Below are 23,164 nucleotides of genomic sequence, written 5' to 3' on the forward strand. Positions count from 1 at the left end.
AAGAGGTTCAAACTAATGTTTGAAATGTAATATTTATTGTGGGTATTCTTCTGTGTCTTAGATTTTCTATTAAATTCTTCTAGCTTTATTGGTTAACTGAAAACATCCACCATCCTTTTTTTTGAACAGGAATGCTTTGAGCTGAAATTGCATTGAGTTGTATGTGATTGCATGTCCTTGAAGAGGGTCAAAGACTTGGCTGGGGTTATAACTGAACCCAAAATATGACCATCACCAAATATGTAAGATTTGAATTAGGAGTTTATTTTGCATATATTCAGCTTGTCAAAGACACTTTGACTCTCCTCCTTGAAACCCTTTCCTTGAAAAGCTTTCAGAATGCCTTTTGGTGAATTTTAATTTAAATTGTGTGAGACATACAATTTTCAGGGTATGGGTTAAAGGGGTCATTGGATGCCTATTTTCCACAAGTTGATATGATTCTTCAGGGTCTTAATGAAAAGTCTATAATATACTTTGGTAAAAATTCTCAGTAAAACAACACCCTTTTTACCTTGCCAAAATGAGCTCTGCAAAAATCATCTCATTCTGGTCGAGGCTGCTTTAAATGCAAATGACCTCTGCTCGCCCCGCCCCTCTCTTCTCTCTGTGGAGAGACGAGCCTGTTTACTTTAGCCGCGTTTAGCCGCTAAACTTGCTAACTAGCACTTTATTAGGAAAGGCGATCGCAAGGATTCATAAAAAAACCCTTATACTCACTTCTGCTGTAAGTGAAGCTGGATCACAAATGATTCGCGCAAACATAGACGGATATATGTAGATCGGGAGGCGGATTCCCTTCACAAACAAACCTAATCTACTGCATCTTCAGCGGCTCAGATGTCGAGAGTAAATGACGACCACTATGTTCATTATTAGATCCAGCAACACAACACCTCAATCACTCAGTCGGAGATATTCTTGTCTAACTTACATCCCTGCTCCAGCATCGAAACAAAGAGGGCGGACTGTTACAGCTGATCTGAGGTAAAATACTCATGTCAATCAACTATTGTGGGAGTGGCCTCTGTCGGCATCTGAGAACGGCTCGATTTGAAAAAGTGGATATTATTTTTACTGATTAATTAAAAACCATTGCATGGATTTTTATCATTATAGGGTAGATTTGTACACATATTTGGAGAACATATTTGGAGAAATGTAGCATTACATCACTTGATGATGTGGATTACTTGTGGATTATTGTGATGTTTTTATCAGCTGTTTAAACTCTCATTCTGACGGCACTTATTTATTGCAGAGGATTCGTTGGTGAGCAAGTGATGTAATGCTACTTTTTTTTTTCAAATCTGTTTTGATGAAGAAACAAACTCATTTACATTTTGGATTGCTTGAGGGTTAGCACATTTTCAGCATGTTTTGTGGAGAACCTTTGAAGGAGTAGTTCACTTACAGGACAAAAAATTACAGATATTTACTCACCCCTTGTCATCCAAGATGTTCATGTGTTATTTTCTTCAGTCGTAAGACCGTTTTTTTTTCGAGGAAAACATTTTAGGATTTCTTTCCATGTAATGGACTTGTAATGGTTCCATGTAATGGTGCCCGTAAGTTTGAACTTCCAAAAAGCAGTTTAAATGCAACTTCAAGGGGCTCTAAGCAGATCCCAGCTGAGGAAGAAGGATCTTATCTAGCAAAACGATTGGTTACTTTCTAAAGAAAATTACAATTTATATCTTAAACTGTGTTCCGAAGATGAACAAAGGTCTTACGGGTATGGAACAACATGAGGGTGGGTAATGACAGATTTTATTATTTTTTTTATTTATTTTTTTTTGAGTGAACTAACCCTTTAACATCCATGGAACTTTTCCACTACATTAAAGGTTCTTACAATGGAAAAAGGTTCTTTAGATTATTGAAATGGTCTTTGCACTAAGAAGTGTGTTCTTTTAAAGGGATTGCCGACCCAAAAATGAAAATTCTGTCATAATTATTCACCCTCATGTCGTTCCAAACCCACAAGACCTTTGTTCATCTTCAGAGATATTTTGATGAAATCTGAGAACTTTCTGACCTTGCATATACAGAAACACAACTATCACATTCAAGGCCAAGAAAGGTAGTAAGCACACCGTTAAAATAGTCTACGTGACATAAGTGGTTTAACACGACGCAGAGTAAGTAATGACAGAGTTTTCATTTTTGTGTGAACTATCCCTTTTCTTTAAGTTTCTTTGGGAACGTCAGTATGGTTCTTCTATGGAATCACTGTAAAAACCTCCTTTTAGCATTATTTTAAAGAGTGTATTATGCACGTTGAGGGATTTTTAGGCTGAGTTTTTTCCTGCATCACTCGTAGTGATTTTATTGTTTTACTAGGATAACAGCTTCACTCACACACATACACACTAACCCACATCCCGCTTTCCCCTTCGGAACTCATCCGGCATTCTCTCGGGTTCTTCAGCATGCCATTTACAACTCCTGTATTGTCCTCAGAACATCTGAACCATAGAAAAAGGGAGAAAAGGGATAGAAATCATGTGCAAAGAAAACATATTTGCTGGAGTTTTATTGTTTCCTAAAGACCTCTATTTATATCCGTCACACTTTTTACTTCATCCATTATTTTCAAAGTAAGCTTCTATTTGAAAGTCAATTTCCCAACACATACCTTAAAGTCTTGGCTACAAAAGCTATTGAACATTTCCACCTGTACCTCAGCTTATTGAACAAGTTGAGATAAGCTGTCACAATAGAACCTGTTATTATAGGTTTTTGGCAAATGTAAATTATAAAACAAAACCATTGTTTTCATAGAACACTATTTTTTAAACATCATATAAAAGCACTTTAAGATTTGTGTAATTGCACTCAAACCTTACAGTTACTAGATATAGACACTGTGACAACTAACCCCGGTCTCTATTATCTATGTACATATTATGTACATACTTATATATGTATTTCATAGCATGCCATCTTCTTGCGCCGACGCTGTTTTTGCTGTATAGCTTCTTTTAGTTGTGACACAGGTTTCATTGTGCCAGCATGATACAGCGTTTGCATCCGGATGAGCTGGCAAGCTATCTCCCAGATAGTCTGTGTGTTCATACAGCATCTCCTTTCTCGTAGATCAGACTGCATGGACAGCCATTTCATAATGATGGAGAGCTTGGACTTTACTGTCTCACACGAGCAAATTGCTTTCTGATAAGAATGGAGAAGTCGTTTACTCACAGTAGAGTGGGGGCTTCGCCATTCACATACTCGAAATGAGAAATGATTGTGTGTGGAGGAGAATGCAAAATCCCTCCATAGACTGTGATGGAAGAAACTAACAAGATGATACCATCCACTAAATGGCATTGATTATGTGTGATCATGTGGGTAGGTGCATGCTGTCCTCCACAGCCATTACTGTGTCATTTATCCATTGCCGTTTTCATCTCAGTCAAAACCAAATTAATATGGGTGGCGTTTTATTGCTTCATGCAAGATACCTTAGCTGCTCTGGCATTCGAATTATTTAGGGTCAGATCAGTGAACTTAAAAGAAGTACAAAATTCCCATCCAGAGTTCAACAGCTGTCAAAAGCTGCAAAGTGTTCCAAGCTCCTTTAATGGTTCAAAACACTTTCAAGGGAAATTCAAAAGATGCTTTAATAGAGACATTTGCCCCATTTTCCAATCAAATGCAATTTGAACCGAGTGAAATTCTGTCACGATGTAATTCCGTAATGACTGAGTGAACTTTCGCTGGCTAGATACTTGTAACTAGGAAAGAAACAAAACACATGGGGAATTTGTTCATTTAGAGGCAGTACAATATTTAGAGAAAGCCAACACTAATTCGTAATTGCAATATCAGAATCCTCAGGGTAAAACTGAGGGTATTTTTGGCCTTAGCTTCTGAAAATACCTTTTTTTTCCTGAGAGATCCTGTGGAAAACTTAGAATTCTGAAAGATGTTGGGAAGTCTGTCTCAGAATGAAAATTCAAAGAGAATACGCCAATCTCCTTCCAATTGTTCCAGACTGCCATTTTTACCATCTCAGAGCGTATGACTGGAGCATTAGAACATATCGTTTTCTTGCTGAGGTGAAATATTGAAATTTCTGGGACATGCGTAATGGCCTGAAATGAAACATTCGTCAAAATAATGTATGTAAAACCGTGGCTTTCACATCCTGGAGAAGCAGAAGCTACAACACTCTCTTTCGAATTACAGATGGAAGTGTATGTTGAAACATTGCAGGCTTCTCAGTGGACACTATGTTTGCAGTCAGACACTCCAAAAGTGTTTTCACTCAGTCTCCACTGTTACTTATGAGCACATTATTTCTCCCTCAGTGGGATATAATGTGGAATGATATGTTGTCCTTGTCGTCTCTCATTTGATGAATGCTCCATCCTCGGCTAATGGAAGATTTCTCACAGCTTCAATATGCTATAAAACTTCTCGGAAGCTCTTACAACTGTATAACCTTGAGTGGGATTAAAACATCCAAACGTTCACCCTTCAGTATTATATATGCAGTGATGGATCAGCTTTACTTCAACTAATTGCTAGCACAATTGCTTCTAATTATATTAATGCCTCATCAGTTTGACTGGGCCTTGATTAGTAAAACCTGATGGAAAGCCTTTAAAATGAATTTTCGGATCATAAATTCTCAAACATCTAAACTGGAAAATGAAGTGTGGTAAAAAGTTCAACTATGATTGTTTTATCAGCAGTTATTAAACTGAATATGATAATCCTCTTTATAAAGATGTGAATCCATGAGTTCGCCTGTGGTTAACATACACCCAATCTTTCCACTTCTTCACGTAAGAGTGGGAGTGGCCATTTTTTTATTTTGTTTTTTCATTTTTTTTGATTTGGCCTCCGGTCTCATCGCCCTCTACATATTTTTAGTGGTACAAACATTTCGTTTTGCTGCTTGATACTGCAAACTGGTGTGTCCTACCATATTATTTTAATGTGTTATCTTAATTATGAGCACACTGGTTTGTAGTGCAAACAGTTTTAACGTTTACTGCGCATTGTTATTCTTCTCGTTTATTCTCTGTAGCGGATAATGAACGGACATCTCACCCATAAGCTTACTTCTGAGAAAAAGATTGGATATATTTCATATCTTTCATAAAACTAACAGTGTGTGAAATCACAATGTTTGACAATGTAATAAAAGTTTTTAATTACAAAAAAAGCTTATTATAATATACAATATACATTTATAAATATTTAATTTCAATATTGAACTTAATGTTAATGCAGTACATCACATCATACGTTGTACTTCCAAAGTAAAAGTATCTGGTACATCTACTTTGAGGGGGGGAAAAATCCATTACACACATTTGTGTGAATTTATCCTGCGTATTTATTTATAAATATAGTTTGTGTATTATACTTTCTGGAAGGATGCATTAAGAGGAAAAACAAATTGACTATACTGATTTTTTTCCCCTTTATTACTCAAGTGTGAATAGATTGCCACCTAGTGGAGGTGTTTGGATGTTATGGATGGTACAGAACACTTTTGAATGTAGTATTTTTCATTTTTAATTTATTAGAAAATATATTTACAAAGAGGCCATGAGCAAATATACCATTTTAACTATATAGCACTTTTTAAGAAGTCAAGCAAATACCAATGGCACAAAGTATCACTGGCACAATGTATTAAAGGTACAAAAAGCATGTGTGTGATGCAAGTTGTGTTTCTCAAGCTCTTCAGATCAAGCAACTGTCTTTCACTATTCACATTTTCTTTTCCATTTTCCATCTTCAATGGAATGTTGCTGTATGTTGAAAAGACACCTGTGTGTAAGGCATTTTAATCTGTTTCTAACAGTCAAATAAGAACATTAGTTGAAAAGTTCATTAATAAAAACCACAAGAACAAGTGGTTTGGTCCTTTGATTTGGAATGAACCACATGGATTCTATTGTTTGTTTGGATGGTAAGTTTTTGAGTCACATTGAGGACAGCAGGACTGAGGCCTTTGTGTGCGTCCAAAATCACTAACTGCTTCAGTCGAGGCAGACGCTGAAGGCAAAGAAACACTGATTCCGGAACATTATGTTGTCTGAAGAGAGAAGTTGATTAGAATGAAGTTAACCGAGATCAGACAAACATACAAAGCATTATGTTTACTCATTCTGACATAATACAGCTCTCACCTTGCTTTCAGGATCTGCAGCTTTGGGAAAACCTGAGGTATTTCTGTGATTACATCAGAGATGTCGTGACAACACAAGTCCAAATGAAGGTGAAGGAGATCCGGCACCTGCTCTCCCATGATCCTGACAGACGCCAACTCTGCCTTCACTCCCATGAGAGACAACCGCTGCACAGTCCTCGGTATTGAGTCAGCATAGAGCCTGAGTGGGAATCCTACTAGAGAATACAAAGAAAGGACAACATTTAAAGGGGTTTATTGCATAAAAGTCAAATAAGTTCTGAATTGAGTCTTATCTTCCTTAACATGCTTGTCTTAAAGGAGAAGTTAACTCCCAAAATGAAAATTTCCTAATAATTTACTCACCCCCATGTCATCCAAGATGTCCATGTCTTCCTTTCCTCAGTTGAAAAAAAAACAAAGTAAGGTTTTTGAGGAAAACATTCCAGGATTTTTATCCATATTGTGGACTTCAATGGTGGTCAACAGGTTGAACGTCCAAACTGCAGTTTCACTGCAGCTTCAAAGGGCTCTACACAATCCCAGCCGAGGAATAAAGGTCTCGTCTAGCGAAACGATCTGTCATTTTCTAAGAAAAATACAAATTTATATCCATAAAACACTCATCTTTATGCATGCACGCATGAAATATGCGGAGGTACCAACCCAGTGTTTACAAAGTGAACGTGAAAAGAAAGTCAAATGATTTTTACAAAAAAAGGTAAAACAACTGTCTGACAATTCTGAAGTTGGAGGAGAAAATGAGTTTTTTTGCCATACCCTACATTTTAAGCCAAAGTACACAGACAAGAACTAATTATGCATGACTTTTCCAACATGATTATGCAATGCGTTGAGATGTGAGAGCTAGATCATCGTAGATTTGGTGTTAAAAAGTATATATATTTTTATTTTTTTAAGAAAATGAACGATTGTTTCTCTAGATAAGACCCTTATTCCTTGGCTGGGATTATGTAGAGCCCTTTGAAGCTGCACTTAAACTGCACTTTGGACCTTCAACCTGTTGGCCACCACTGAAGTCCACTGTAAGGCGAAAAATCCTGGAATATTTTCCTCAGGAAACGTAATTTCTTTGCGACTTAAGAAAGACATTAACATCTTGGATGACATGGGGGTGAGTCAATTTAACTGAACTCTCTGAGTTTACCTTTTCTGTGATAATGTTTTACTCAAGTAAGCAAAATGTTTTGTTGGTATTTTAATTGTTACATTATTGTATTTTTATCTTAAGGTCTCCTTTGGAATTTACTGATGTTCCCCTGTTATAGAGCCTTTTCTGTCTTTTCCAAGGCTACAGTGAAGAATCCATTGTGAATTTTTTCATACTTACAAGAGATGTTGAGCTCTGAAAGTGCATGAAGCCCTTGCAACCATTCTGAGAGGCGGCATAATTTTGAAGATTCGAGCCATTGTTTGTAATGCACTGTCAGTTTGGTCAGGGAGGACAGGCCGTTGAAGGCAACAGGGGAGAGGCAGGGGTCTTCATAGTTCAGCAGCTCCAGGCTGCTCAGGCCAAACTCTGCATCCGGAGTCACTCCTGTGTGAAAGACGAGATGTGATGGGTTATGACTCTACAGAGTGAAAATCTTTTCTTCAGTCCTTCACCTTATTTTTCTTTCCTGAAAGCATGCATACCTAGATGTCCACAAGCTTTAGTTGGACAAAAATAATCATCAGGCAGAATCCCATGCTTTGGACCCAATCTCAGGGAGAGGTGTTTTAAGTTAGGCAGACTCCTCAACAAGCCATGAAGAGCAGCTTTATGGATAGGATTTTTATCATCATGGTAGTGTAGTGAAGTTAGATTGACAAGCTGCGAAATAGCAGCACTTATCTCTGATATCGAGGCTCTGTTGACCTCACACAAGCACAGATGAGTCAGTTGTCTCAAAGATAAAAGGGAGCTGGTAAGATTCCGACAGCAGCACTGACGGATGACAAGCCTCTTGAGGTGTTTTAAAGCACCCAGTGTCACCAAAGCTGTGCCATCACCGCACTGAACCAGAGTAACTGACCCGATCCACGGCAGCCAAGTCGCAATTTGTTGCAGGACTTTTGCTGTTGTCTTTTGAACAACAACAGACCTGATTTTCCTTTGACGAAGTATTTTCCAGAAATCGTGGTTGTAGACGTTTTGGAGGACAATAACGCTGTCTTTCCATAAGGACCAGTGGTCGATCAGTTGTTTAAAGTACGTGCAGCTTAAACGAACATTCCCTTTGTCGCTATCGGAGAGAAACCCGAACACACTGATCCAGATCTCTTCCGGTAACGTTAGTTGAATCGCGGACATCTTCTCATTTAACAAACGAACAAATGTTAACTGCACATGTATTTTCATAGCATTTTAATTTCATCCTTATACACAGTTAATTTGATATGCTCCCCAAATACATATTTCTGACACACGTGTGTAATAAGAAGTGTAGTGACGAGGCGTGCACATGTAGTTCTTTTGAGTCGGATCTTTTGAAGTGATCAATTGAACCGGTTCACAAAACCGTTCTGAAAGATTCGTTCACATCGAAACGCCTGAGGAATTCGTATAGACATATCATATGCATTTAACTTCTTTTAACTTCTCTATCATATGAGTATATACTAGTGTTGTTTAAAGCAATTTTATTTAAAACTATTTCTGTTTTTTTTTTATTTATATGTTTTATTTAACAGAGTTAAATTTAACAAATAGCATTTATTAAAACAACCAAATATTTAAGTCAAGAGATATGAATTAGTCTTAGTATTGTTTAAAACAAATGCAAATATTTAAGGCGAAACACTGCAGGTGAGTAGATTAGAAAATTAACTAATAGTTATCACCCTTATTTAGCCAGTTGATTAATTACATTTATAATTGCAAACATTTTTTGTATTACAAGTTTTCTAAATTGCTAGGCTTAAATATGCAAATTAGGCATTATTTAATGATTATGCGGTAATTTGCATACATTTCTAGTACAAAGTATAACACTGAATGAAGTCAGTTTCAAAATTCTTGCTTTTTTGATATATTAAAATTATGTGTTTTTACAGAGGGAATTGTGGGTATCTCATTTTTGTCATTCCACAAATCAGAAAATACTACAAAACAAACTATTTTCACAATTTTAAAGGGGACTAAAATGTTGCATATAATTAAGCAAATTATATATGAACATATTCCTCTGTAAAAACCTTCAGGATATTGACAGGAATAAAAATGTAAAGTTCGGTGTGTGTAAGTGCTACTGAAGTGGAGTTTTATGACTCAATGTAGGTATTGTAATTGAAATCTATTGACACAAAAAGATAAAGTGATATAAAATAAACACCTAAGAGTGTTTTTGGATGTTTTCTTTCCATTAGTCTGAAAAAAACACTTTAGGAAAAAACAAAAAGCCCAAAATCTTAAACTTGACAGGTGCATGAAAAAACTGCGTTTTTTATAAAGTTCTAAATTTAGTGATTTAAGTTCTAAATGACTTTAGAACTGAGGGTTTGGATTGGGTGGAATTACAATAAACGATAGAATTAATACATTTTAATTATTATAATAAACAGCAATATTTTACGCGATGCCTTATTTTAAGTAATCGTTAACTGATCGTTAACTGTTTTAAACCAGTTCTTTGAAACGAACTGTCCGAAAGAACCGATTCGCTTAAATGAATCACTCACTTCCTAGTAACGTTATTGACGGAAGTGACGTAGTCCTTACGCGACGCGAGACGTTAGCCGCGCTTTATCCGGGAAAATTCAAACGAGTTTACATGGTAAGTGAGTCGTTTTTAAAGTAAACATAGGCTGTAATGTCACTTAGCCAAATATTTATTGTGTTTAAACATTTTTTCACTTACTGATATGTAATCGATCTTTTAACATGAGGTTTGTCAACCGATAAGTGTGCACGGGGTTATTTTTGTTTTAACTTAAGTATTTTACAGCCAGACTAACGCTGGATTTAGAGAAGTGTTTAAGGTTTTAATCGCTACTTATTAGCTTCTTTTTGTTAATTAGGTTTTCCTCTTTGCATCCTATAGGATTTTGATGGGAACATGAACCACTGTGAGGGTGTAAACATTTAATCTGACTTTTCTCTAATACAATAATGTATCATCCACTACAAGACTATTTCATACCTCCTGAAGCCCCTAAGTCTGGTGACATGATCACTCCAGTCAAAACCATACCTAAAGCAACTCACAATTGGCTAACTGGGTCAGGCAGAAAGATTTCAAACCGAGATTTGTTGGTGATGAACTCCACCGCACAGAATGCTGAAGAAAATTCCCCAAATATCCCATGTGAGCTCAGCAGTATCAACGCCACGGTGGAAGTCCCCCTTCAAGACAAAGCTGACTTGATGTTGAAGAGGTGCACTGAGACGCCTGCAAAGATTTTTGCAAGAATGAAGGCAAAAGTTCAGAGACTAAATTCTGCAGGGCACGGGACAGCCTCTGATCATGTAAGAAACCATGAGATGTGTGCCGGCACCCCCTCGAACCCTGCAACCCAGTACTTGCAAAAGAGTAACGCCAACCAGGAGACATATGTGTTAGCCCTCTCACCACCAAAGTCACCAAGAGGAGATGCACAGCCTGGAGAAATAGATTTAGCAAAAGATAATCATTCCATCAATCTTCATAAAGTGCCTGGAAGACAAAACGAAACCTTTAATATGGAGTCGGAGTCATTTACTGGTTAGTTCTCCATTTTATTTTATTTTATTTTTTTCAAATGTCACACATCAGTGTTTCTCCTGCTATTATATTAGGGGGGACTTTGAGTATCAAGTTAATTTTATTACATTTTATTTTCTGTATAGCGCCACATCACAAGAAGTCATTTAGGGTTACCTTTCCTGTTGAATAGGTCTATACCTTGTTATTTTATTAAACAAACTAAATAGTCCAGTGTTATTTATCTTCTGCAATTTATGATGGCATGTCATTTCTGTCTCTACATGGGTTAATAAAAATTATTATTATTTTTGAACAGAATATTCACACAAATTTTCTTCCAGGTCTTAATTTTGACAGTAAACCCCTGTTTGTTTGCCAAAAAATAAAAGAAATTAATTTTCATTTGATTAAAAATAAATACATGTTTAATGCCTTCATTTGATTATCAGAAAAATGAAAACTGATGAAAAAGTTGGGGAAAAAAAGATTGTAAGATTGTAAAAAATGTTGAAATTGAGAGTTTTGGACTGTTTTATTTTTCACTGAAATAAATGTTTTTGTTATTATACAGAGAGTAAAGTACTGTAAAAAGTACCTTTGTGTACCGGCACCCCTGACCCCCCCTAAAGCTGTAAACCTAGGGGAAACACTGCATGCATGTTGATATAAATGAGTTCTACTAATTTCACTTTTCTTTTTCTAGAGCCATATGTTTTACTGGAGAACATACCTAAGGAGATATTATCAGAGATAAAAGCAAGGCAAAAGCAAGTGTCGGAGAATCTTTTTAACAGAAACAGACGTATGATTTTAAATTTTTTTTATTTTAGCAATTGCTGTATTTTGGCATTTTAGGACAGTTGTATTCAGTGCAAACTGATTAATTTATAAATCTGTTTGGATTTGGTTACTCCAGAGCCTTGTGTGCTGTTGGACAAGGTGGTTCCTGATGAGACGTTAGCTCAGCTTCAACGGAAGCCCATCGCTTATGTCAGTAGTTCAAGGGACAGAAATAGAGGTATGATGTTTAATATCACCCTGTATTAATTAGAAAATTAGAATCATTTAGAATAATATATATATATATATATAGATAGATATAGATAGATAGATAGATAGATATGAATGTTGTTTTAATGACCATTTACTGAAATGCGTAACTCTTCAGTTAGTTCTCATTTGTCTGTTGTGTTTATACATATGGAAGCTTCTTCTGTCACTAAGACAAATTCTTTGTGTGCGAAAACTTATTTGGCAATAAATCTAATTCAAATTTTTACCAAAATTTGGGTTACAGATACAGACTTATTATAATCTAAATAAATATGCAAAAGTAACTGTCATGCAATGACACTGACCATAACACATTTAGCTTTGCATAATTTGATTGCAGGTGGTGTTGTATTTGGTGAGAGGAGCATTTTAGCAGAAAGAGAAAATGTGGAAGACCTCCAAATAGACACGTCTTGTAGTCCTGAGTCTAATCCGTGTGGTCAGTCTGAGTCTCGGTCGGAGTGCGCAGAAGTGGTCCCTGGACTCCCTCAGCCCCCTCATAATCTACTGGATGATCCTCTCCTGCAGCTTTCTCCTCGGGTGTTGATCCCACGAAAGAAAGCATCTGTGTTTCAGTCAAAACATCAAGCTAGACAAGCAGACGTAGCTGTAGATGAAGAAACCAATGTAAGTTAAAAAATAACATTGACAAAATGAAATGCAAAAACATCTGATTTAGTAGTTTTATATTTTGTAATATATATTTTAGAGTAAGTTGTTACTACCTTGTTTTTATCTTTTAGATAAGGGGGATTCATTTAAAAGACTGGTATTTGAAACCTCTCAACAAAGATCTTATGGTTGATGGTATTCGCATGTAAGTTATAAGCTTCCTACTTTTTTCCCCTGTTAGTTTAGTTTGTTTGTGATTTTTTTTTTTTTTTTTTGTATATCTTGAAGACTTGCCAATATCATGTTGTCTGTGCTACATTATCCACCTTATTCTTTAATGCGGAAGTAAGCATGGGGGTGAGACTTTCAGTTCATTAGACCGCTATTGGGAAATAACAGAATGAAAACATGCAGGTAAAAATGGTAAAACTGTTTGCACTACAACCAGTGTGCTCATAATTAAGATAATATATGTGACCCTGTACCAAAAAAAACAGTCATAAGGGTCAGTTTTTTTTAAATGCAGCTGAATAAATAGCTTTCCGCTGATGTATGGTTTGTTGGGATAGGACAATATTTGGCCAAGATACAACTATTTGAAAATCTGGAATCTGAGGGTGACAAAAATAAAAATATATTGAGAAAATTGCTTTTAAAGTTGTCCAAATAAAGTTCTTAGCAATTCATATTACTAATCAAAAATTAAGTTTTGATATATTTACGGTAGGAAATTTACAATAATATCTTTACATAATATTCTAATGATTTTTGGCATAAAAGAAAAATTGATCATTTTGACCCATGCAGTGTATTGTTGGCTATTGCTATAAATATACTCTACGCTGCTTATGACTGGTTTTGTGGTCCAGGGTCACATATTAAAATAATATGGTAAGACACACCAATTTGCAATATCAAGTAGCAAAACAAGCTGTTTTTACAGCTGAATATAGCTGGCTGTGGATGAGACGGGAAGCCAGACCCATAAAATTTACAAATGGCCACGCCTGCTCTTATTGGAAGAAAAAGGTGGATAGATTAATGTGAAGTGTATTATATTACAGCGTTATGCTTTTTCATTAATTCTCCATGAAGTTGTTTTATGTAGCTCTAAAATGGTTTTGTTTGATGCATACAGAGACACTATGGAATCTTGGCACAGCAGCCTTATCACTGAAAGAATCTCAAGTAATGTTCTCAAGACATCATCTGGCAGAACCTACGTCCTCATTGGGAAAATGGCCAAACATCCTAATTCAGGTAAGAAAATGCTTTTTAAATCAGGTTGCATTACTTGGAATGTGTTTTTCATTTGAAAATTTTGTTTTCGACCCCTACAGTGTTTCCATCATGGTTTTTGAAGAAGTTTCTTTTTGGGTTTCCAAAAATGTGGAAGGAGTACCTGGATCAGTTTATGAGTGGTCATACAGGGTAAGTAGCCTCAGCTCTGTTATGTCATTTGTCAAATTATAAATGAAGAGTTCAGATGCAAAACCAGCTAAAAGCCATCAATGAAATAATGATACTGAGTGAATGCTCCTGACACATAGTATACGTCCATCAAATACTTTTACTTCAAACTTGCTAAATTCCAGCCTCAGCCCAATCAGAAGTACCAGTACTTACATAGAAACCTATACAAAGTAGCCAGAAAGGAAGGCACATTTTAAAGAAATACGTCAGATGGATTTAGAGGCTTTTGCATCTGAACTCTTCAAATAGAAACTCTACATGTCATTAAAGGAGAACTTCACTTCTAGAATGAAAATTTCCTAATAATTTACTCACCCCCATGTCATCTAAGATGTTTATGTCTTTAAGTTTTGTGAGGAAAACATTCCAGGATTTTTCTCCATATAGTGGACTTAATGGTGGCCAACAGGTTGAAGGTCTAAATTGCAGTTTCAATGTAGGGCTCTAAACCAGGGGTGCCCAGACTCTGTCCTGAAGGATCAGTGTCCTGCAGAGTTTAGCTTCAACCTCAATTAGACACACCTGAACCAGATAATCAAGCTCTTACTAGGCATACTAGAAATGTCCCAGCAGGTGTGTTGAGGCAAGCTAGAGCTAAGCTCTGCAGGACACCGGCCCTCCGGGACAGAGTTTGGGCACCCCTGCTCTACACAATCCCAGCTAAGGAAAAGAAAAATACAAATTTATATACTTTTTTGCCACAAATGGTCATTTTGCACTAGCTCAACCTCACCCATTATGTAATGACGCACATGTGACATAGGCGGAAGTACCAACCCAGTGTTTACAAAGCGAACGTGCAAAGAAAATCAAACGCTCCTAACAAAAAAGGTAAAACAAGTTTTTCGCCCTACCCTACCTTTTTTTTTTTTTAACAAAATACAGATGAAGAACTGACCGTGTCATTACGCAATGTGTGAAGACAAGCATGTGCATTGCAGAGCTAGTGCAAGGTGAGCATTTGTAGTTAAAAAAAGCATATAAAATTTTATTTTTTAAGAAAATGGCTAATGGCTTAGCTTAGATAAGACCCTTATTCCTCAGCGGGGATCGTGTAGAGCCCTTCGAAACTGCATTGAAACTTCAACACGTTGCCCACCATTGAAGTCCACTGTAAGGAGAAAACTCCTGGAATGTTTTCCTCAAACAATTAAAGAAAGAAAGATATTAGCATCTTGGATGACATGGGGGGTGAGTAAATTATCAGGAAATTTTCATTCTAGAATTGAACAACTTTAAGCAATCTTGCCTGTTCTTGTTTTAGCCCGCAGAAAAGTCAGAAGGACAAAAGCAGTGTCAAACCTCAACAGGCTAAAAATCAACAGGTCTCTAAAAACTCAACATCCCAACATCCCAAAATTCAGGCCATTGTAACCTGTGAGTATAACATCTCAACAGTAAAGATGACTTTAGACGGTTCACAAATCTGTCTGAATGATTTGTTACTGAATCAGTCTTAATTAATTGATTCATCCATTTTCTTCTGTGTTTGTTTAATTGGTGTCAGAATCAAGAATGTTTTGGTGTCCCAGTTCAAATATGTAGTTTAAACTCTCTTTCCCCGTAGGTTTCAAATGCTCAAACTAATATATTGAATTTTTTTTGTGGTACAGCTCCCATCACTCCTACTGACAGCGTTCAGCAGGGCAGTGCAAAAGTTTCCCGCAGTGGCCGACTCATCAAACCACCACTGGAATACTGGAAAGGAGGAAGGATTGTTATGGACTCTGACATGAATGTCACTATCCATGAGGACTACTCTACCTCACTGCTGTCTACGGTACTCTTCTCATTTCATTCAGCACCGCGAACAATGTCTTTGATCTCTAGTGGCATTTACAGGGACTTTTTATATTGTTATGGTGCAGGTGGGCCATTTCTTAAATTTGATGTTATTTTTCTTTCCAGCCAAAGAAGCCAGTAACTATGGCAACGTCGCAAATCACAGAGGAGCAATCATCCAGGCCTGTAGCTCTGGGAAGAGGTGTGCATTGGTAACATATGTGTGTTTTTTAAGCACATTTGTTTTTTTCGTTGCAAATTTTCACATTTACTTGTTTTACAAAAGGGAGGTGTAACACATCTAGCAGTGAAGATGAACTGTCAGTGCCAATGAGGAGAATCAAACAGCGTTCCAAACCTCAAAGAAAAGTCCAATCTCAGAGCAATCCGAATCCAATTGAGAGCACAACACTGAATAAACCTCCAAGAGCTCAGAAAGGACCCCTCGTTATGGCCCTCAGCTCTAACTCGGGGCGTGCACTGAAACAAAAAGCTAGTCGACCTCAAAGAACCTCTCTGAGAAAGCAACAGTCTGGAGGAGAGGAAAACACAATGGGTTCAGAGTCAGAAATTACGGAAAACACCAAGGTTGATTTAGTGAGTGATGGAGCAATGTCATATGATGAGCAGGAAGCAGGCTTTGAGAATGACCTGAAGACAAGGCGCAATAGCAAGGCTTCCCAAAAACAAATTCAAGATGAACCAAAATCCATAACACACGACAGCAGCTCCTTACGCCGCAGCGCTCGGATATACTCCAGAGTCCAATACTCTACTGACTCAAACAGCTCATTTGCTTCTCCAGACCCTCCAAAAAGGCAAAGAGGAAAAGGGTCTGTAGATCGTAAACAGCTAACAAAACCTCAAAAGACTGAGACCTCTGTGATGCAAGACTCCACCAGTCATAAGAAACAAAACGAACAGGACTCAGTGAGATGTTCACGTAGACCAAAAAAGATCTCGCAGAGAATCTCTGATGATTTTTTGGTAGGAGATTCTATTGATTTTCCCACAGATGATGATGATGATGATTATGAAGACGAGAGAAGGCGACATAAGAAGCCTGCACGTGCATTATTGTTAAAGAGGACAAGACAAAAGAAATCTAAATCTGAGCTTAAAACAAACGGACACCTTGCATCGTCAGAGGACATGCATTCTGAGCACTCAGAGGATGAGGAAAGTGTTCAACATGCTGTTTCAAATAACAGAAGATCAAAGAAATCTGAAACAGGAAAAGCAAACACTCAAAGCAAAAAGCCACAAACAGAAAACAGCAATATGAATGATCAAGATGAGCTGTTGGATGGAAAATGGACTGAAGAAGAGCTACAAAAATTACATGAGTAAGCTTTAATCTTGAATATCTTTATAAACAGTTGCATGTTATGCATGTTATTGTTTATTTAGTGCTGACCTGAATAAGATGTTTCACATAAAAGATGTATACATATAGTCCACAAGAGAAAATAATAATAAAAAAATGACCTTGTTTGAAAGTTTACATCCCCTTGATTGTTAATACTGTGTTGTTACCTGAATGATCCACAGCTGTGCTGTTTTGTTTAGTTTTTTTACTTTTTTGTTTAGTGATAGTTTTTTAGCCCCTTGTTTGTCCTGAACAGTTAAACTGACTGCTGTTCTTCAGAAAAATGTAATAGTTGCATATGAGTCCCTCAGTTGTCCTCGGTGTGAAAAGATGGATCTCAAAATCATAGTCATTGTTGGAAAGGCTTCAAATACACAAAAATGCTGAAAAAACCAAAGAGTTTGTGGGACCTAAAGGATTTTTCTGAAGAACAGCAGGCAGTTTAACTATTCAGGACGAACGAGGGACTCATAAACAGCTATCACTAAACAAAAAAACACAGCTGTGGATCATTCAGGTAACAACACAGTATTAAGAATTAAATGTTTGCAAACTTCAGAACGGGGTCATTTATATATATTCAACTATTTTCTCTTGTGGACTATATGTAAACATCATCGTTTATGTGAAATATCTTATTCAGGTCAGTACTAAATAAACAATAAAGGGGGATGTAAACTTTTGACCTCAAATGTTCCTATTATTTTGACAAGTTTAGTTGGATTTTCACAGTGGTTGTAAGAAGTTCTGACCTTTTTTTTTTTTTTACAAATTCACGTCATTCCTTTAGATGCATGAAATGCAGACAAATCATGATAGTACTGTGTATCTCTCTGGACAGGGCTGTCAACTCATTACCCAAGCACAAGAGCGGTTACTGGGCACACGTTGCGTATATTGTCGGCACTCGTTCGGCTGAAGAATGTCAGGAGCAGTATAATTCCAATCAGAAGACCAACAAAAGATCCAGAAAAAGAGCACAGAAGAAACCAGCAGCAACTGAGGATCCAGGTTTCTATCCTTTACTGTATAATTTGAAGGGTTATGACAATTTTAACACATTGTAAAAGTTTTAAATTCCAAATTCTTGCATGTGAAAATGAAAAAAATCTGAAAATGTTTTTTTGTTTTTCTCACAGGAAAAGAAATAGTTGAAATAACTGCTAAAGCTGGAACACTTAAAAGGAGACAGCAGATGAGGCATTTCTTGGACCACATGCCCAAAGATGATCATGATGATGTGTTTGCCAACTCACCAATGCACAATAAACAAATTAAGGTGCTTCATTGTTGATTGATTGTTATTTTACCAAAATAAGAAGGATCATACAAAATGCATGTTATTGTTCATTTAGTACTGACCTGAATAAGATATTTCACATGAAAGATGTTTACATATAGTCCACAAGAGAAAATAATAGTTGAATTTATAAAAATGACCTCATTCAAAAGTTTACATCCCTGTGCTTCTTAATACTGTTGTTACCTGAATGAACCACAGCTGTTTTTTTTTTGCCCACTGTTATTCAGAAAAGTCCTTCATGTCCTTCACATTTTTGTGTATTTGAACTCTTTCTAACACTGACTGTATGATTTTGAGATCAACTGGGGGGTGAAAACTTTCTGCATTTGAAGATCAGGGTAAATTGAACTTATTTTGTGTTCTGGGAAACAAATATATTCTGTAGCCTCTGAAGGGCAGTACTAAATGAAAATTTCTGTTCAATAGTTTTCATCCCTGGCTCTTAATGCATTGTTTCCTTCAGGAGCATCAGTGGGTGTTTGAACTTTTTGTAATAGTTGCATGTGAGTCCCTCAGTTGTCCTCAGTGTGAAAAGATGGATCTCAAAATCATACAGTCATTGTTGGAAAGGGTTCAAATACACATAAATTATTTTCGCTTGTGCACTATATGTAAACATCTTTTATGTGATATCGTGTTCAGGTCAGTACTAAATAAACAGTAACATGCATTTTGTATGATCCCTCTTTTTTTGGTAAAATAATTAACATTTTGAAGACCCTGAAAGGGGCATGTAAACTTTTGACCATAATTGTAGATTCCTCAGAAGTGCATGTACAGATCCCTGTCTGAATGATACTATATCTTGTCTGTACCCTAAGAAAATCTAACTTAATATTGTCTTCTGTAGTTGCCTGTGTTTGCTGCAAATGGAGAAGACGAAGACTTCAGCCTGCTTCAGAACCCTCAGACGCCGAGTTCTAGCATTTCTACTGCTGCTAAAACCCCTCAGTGTCTGCACATCAGCCCAGGAATGCTGGGATCCATCAACAAGTACGCTTTCATCTCGTGTGCACTGCACTCATCAGGCTTATTGCCTCATTTTAGAAATTTTTCAAAAACAATTTTTTTGTTTATTTTAAGGAAAGACATGGACAAGTACATTTTCCATCTTCAGAAGAACCAGAAGGAACGGAAACGGGGCAAAAAGGCAGCACCGATGGTAGGTCTTAAAATCCTACTTATCTTTAATCTTATAAATGATAGAACTGTTTTATTTATTGATAGGAACATGTTTAATTAATGTGATGCAATATTTTTCTTGTGTAGGAAAAGCTTACGCCAACACCAGTAGTCAAGAAGGCACTAAAGAGATGTGTTGGTATGCAAATTTTGGTAACTCAAACATTGAGTGCATTAAAAAAAAAATAGTTGTTTATTAACGTTACTTTTTTCCATTCATCACCCTTGTGTTTTCAACAGCTGAAGATGATGACTTTGTGGTGTGGAATATGCTGTCAGATAAAGATATCCCATCCCAAGCTGATGATAGTGATGAGGAAGATGATTATTTTATGGAATACTGCTGAGTTTCATTATCATTGATGCATTTGTAAAATAGATCTTAAATCGGCTAGTTTCAGTGCTGTTAATCCAAGTATTTTACAATATTTTAGCTTCTACTTTTCCAGTTTTTAAGTGCGTTTTTGTTTGTCAAACACCAGTGCTCATGAAATGTTTGCTAGCGCTAGCTTACAAAACAACTCAAATGAAGATTTTTTTTATTTGCCTTGTTTCGCCAGTTCTTCCACAATGCAGTGTTTCTCAGTGGGTTGTATATTTTGTTTTAATTTGAGGTTCATAATCTGCTGATGTTATACCACAATTCTAATGAATGAGGATAAACTCAGTATAAAGAAATGCAAAAGAAACATATTCTAACTAATTCCTCTGTTGTGAAAGAAACAAAGTGAAAATGCAAAATTTTAGATTATTTTATTTGAGTATACTGTAAATAAATATATAAGCAAATGTATGAACAAATAAAACGGTTAAAACTTCATTTTTGTTCTCCAGTTTTACTCAAATATCCTGTGCTAGTAGTTAAGCTGTCTTTCTGTGATGTTCCTTCACATTCTTTATAAATATATTTTTGAGAAATCCCTTTATTGATCTTTTAGTTTCCTTCTGCTTTTGAAATGCTGTGTAAAAGCTATTAACAATTAATGCCTTTTTTCATCTTTTTGTCCCTAAACTACACTTTCACTACCAGTCAAATGTTTTAAGCAGTAAGATTTTAATGGTTTTTATAGAATTTTCTTCTGCTCACCAGGCCTGCATTAATATTGTTAAATATTTTACTGTTTAAAGTAACTGTTTTCTATTTCAATATATTTATGTAATTTATTCCTGCAATCAAAGCTAAATATGCTGATTTGCTGTTCAAGAAATATTTTTATTATCAATATTTAAAACAGTTGAGTACTTTTTTTCAGAATTCTTGGCTGAATATATAGATCCAAAGTCCAGCATTTATCTGAAAAGAAACGATTTCGTAACATTACACACTGTATCCTTCAAAAGCCTGGAGTTCATATTTTTTTTGTTTGTTTTTTTTTTTATTTAACAAGGATGCTTTAAATTGATCAAAAGTGATGAAGACATTTATAATGTTACATAAGATGTCTATTTCAGATAAATGCTGTTCTTCTGAACTTTATTCATCAAAGAAACTTGAAAAATCAGCAAATCAGAATATTAGAATGATTTCTGAAGGATCATGTGACTGGAGTAATGATGCTAAAAATTCAGCTTTGAAATCACAGGAATAAATTGTTTTAGAATATATTCAGATATAACACAGTATTTCAGTAAGAATATTTTAAAACTTCAAAAACTTTAGACTGGTAGTGTGTACTATCAATATAAGTTTTCTTGCACCAAAACCTACATAAATCTTGTTCCACCCTCTCTCTGAACTATAGAATTAAAGGAGAAGTCCACTTCCCGAACAAAAATTGACAGATAATGTACTCACCCCCTGTCATCCAAGATGCTCATGTCTTTTTTTTTTTTCAGTTGTAAAGAAATTATGTTTTTTGAAGAAAACATTTCTGGATTTTTCTCTATATAATAGACTGATATGGTGCTCCGCATTTGAACTTCCAAAATGTAGTTTAAATGCGGCTTCAAGCAATCCAAAATGCGGTTGTAAATGATCCCAGCCGAGGAAGAAGGGTCTTATGTAGTGAAACAATCGGTTATTTTCTTAAAAATAATACAATTTATATACTTTTTAATGTCAAACGTTCGTCTTGTCTTACTCTGCCTGACCTCTGTTTTTTCCGGTTTATGACAGTTTGTGTCGAAAAAATCTCATGTTCCCCCTCAACTTCAAAATCATCCTATATCGCTGTTTTACCTTTTTTGTTAGGAGTGTTTGATCTTCTTTGCATGTTCACTCTGCAAAGACTTCAGCAGTGATGTACACTGTAAAAAAAAAAAAAAACACAATTTGTTGAGTCAGCTTAAAATAATTTGTTGCCCCGCTGCCTTAAAATGTTAAGTTCAGTCAACTAAAATAAGTTTAGTCAACTTGAAATGTTAAGTTGTACTAAGTAACAACTTAGATATTTGTGTTTGCTAAACTTAACAGATGGGTAAGTAACCCAGCTGCCTTAAAATTTTAAGTTGATTCAGCTCAAATATCTAAGGTGTCACTTAGTATAATTTAACATTTCAAGTTGAAGAGTTGACTGAACTTAAAATTTTAAGGCAGCCAGGTTACAAATTATTTTAATTTGACTCAACAGATTGTTTTTTACAGTGTAGGATGTTTTTGAAATGATTTTTGAAGTTGTTTGACATTGGGAGAAAAATACGATTTTACGAGTTTTTCGACAAACTCTGTCTTGAACCAGAATACGCTGAGTTCAGGCAGAGCAAGACAAGAGGAGCATTTGAGTTAATAAAGTATTTTATTTTATTTTTTTAATGAAAATAACAATCGTTTTGCTAGATAAGACCCTTCTTCCTCAGTTGGGATTATTTACAACCGCATCGGGATCGTTTGAAGCCGCATTTAAACTGCATTTTGGAAGTTCAAAATTGGGGCACCATAGCAGTCCATTATATGGAGAAAAATGCTGAAATGTTTTCATAATTTAATATAATTTAACTTAATTTCTTTACGGCTGAAAAAAGAAAGACATGAACATCTTGGATAACAAGGGAGTGAGTACTGTAAATGTTTGTTCTGGAACTGGACTACTTTAATTAAAAAAAAAAAAAAAATTACTGTAGATGTAACTTTAAGTGAATAACAGTGCTTATGTTTGTTGGTATGTTTTGGAGTCCTACGCGTTGTTAAATCCTGCCTAAATAGGCCGCTATGCTATAACGCCTAGGTAGGTATTCCCAGGTAAATGTAGTCTCAAGAGGTTGATATAATATCCAAACCAGCTTGATTAGGTAGACAGCCATGTAGTTTTTAGACAGAGCCCGTTTGAGTAACGGCAGTAGTGTGTTTGTCCCTCTAGCGGTCAGTCGCGTTCATGTCCCTTTAACGTGGCTGCGTTTCACAGTTTGACTCGCACTTTCACGCAAGCAGATGTCTTTGAGGAATTACACACAAACAGTCGACTTGAATAGGGATACACCTCTCTCACTATCGTCCCCCCGACATTACAGTTGATGGATTTAGCAGGTAACACATTTTCCTAACGATACTTTCATTTTAAAGACAGCAAATCGCTGCTTTTGAAGATATATCTCGCTAGCATGTCAGAGAATTG

At 36.1% G+C, this 23,164-nt stretch overlaps 3 protein-coding genes across 4 annotated transcripts in view; 2 read left to right on the plus strand and 1 right to left on the minus strand.

The window, feature by feature from the left end:
- Positions 1-5,248: 5,248 nt before the first annotated feature.
- im:7136021 (uncharacterized) lies at positions 5,249-8,619 on the minus strand. The gene is made up of 4 exons (XM_051132716.1): positions 7,811-8,619; positions 7,506-7,712; positions 6,156-6,372; positions 5,249-6,061 (listed from the first exon to the last, which is right to left on the minus strand). Exons 1-4 carry the CDS (start codon positions 8,514-8,516, stop codon positions 5,857-5,859), a joined length of 1,335 nt encoding a protein of 444 aa, XP_050988673.1. The 5' UTR covers positions 8,517-8,619; the 3' UTR covers positions 5,249-5,856.
- A 1,240-nt stretch (positions 8,620-9,859) lies between these two features.
- Positions 9,860-20,433, plus strand: mis18bp1 (MIS18 binding protein 1). The gene is made up of 18 exons (XM_051132617.1): positions 9,860-9,930; positions 10,198-10,857; positions 11,543-11,641; positions 11,756-11,857; positions 12,233-12,519; positions 12,636-12,709; positions 13,643-13,764; positions 13,845-13,935; positions 15,242-15,354; positions 15,591-15,757; positions 15,886-15,961; positions 16,046-17,105; positions 17,970-18,139; positions 18,268-18,407; positions 19,282-19,424; positions 19,515-19,593; positions 19,701-19,752; positions 19,854-20,433. Exons 2-18 carry the CDS (start codon positions 10,266-10,268, stop codon positions 19,958-19,960), a joined length of 3,474 nt encoding a protein of 1,157 aa, XP_050988574.1. The 5' UTR covers positions 9,860-9,930; positions 10,198-10,265; the 3' UTR covers positions 19,961-20,433.
- A 2,492-nt stretch (positions 20,434-22,925) lies between these two features.
- The window catches only part of heatr5a (HEAT repeat containing 5a), a 34,690-nt gene continuing 34,451 nt past the window's right edge, over positions 22,926-23,164 (plus strand). For both annotated transcript variants that reach the window (XM_051133699.1, XM_051133700.1), the window contains exon 1: positions 22,926-23,076. The gene's annotated coding sequence lies outside the window, so the exon portion shown is untranslated. The remainder of the gene's footprint in view (positions 23,077-23,164) is intronic.

This window comes from Labeo rohita, chromosome 17 (assembly GCF_022985175.1).
Source record: "Labeo rohita strain BAU-BD-2019 chromosome 17, IGBB_LRoh.1.0, whole genome shotgun sequence".
NCBI classification, from domain to species: domain Eukaryota; kingdom Metazoa; phylum Chordata; class Actinopteri; order Cypriniformes; family Cyprinidae; genus Labeo; species Labeo rohita.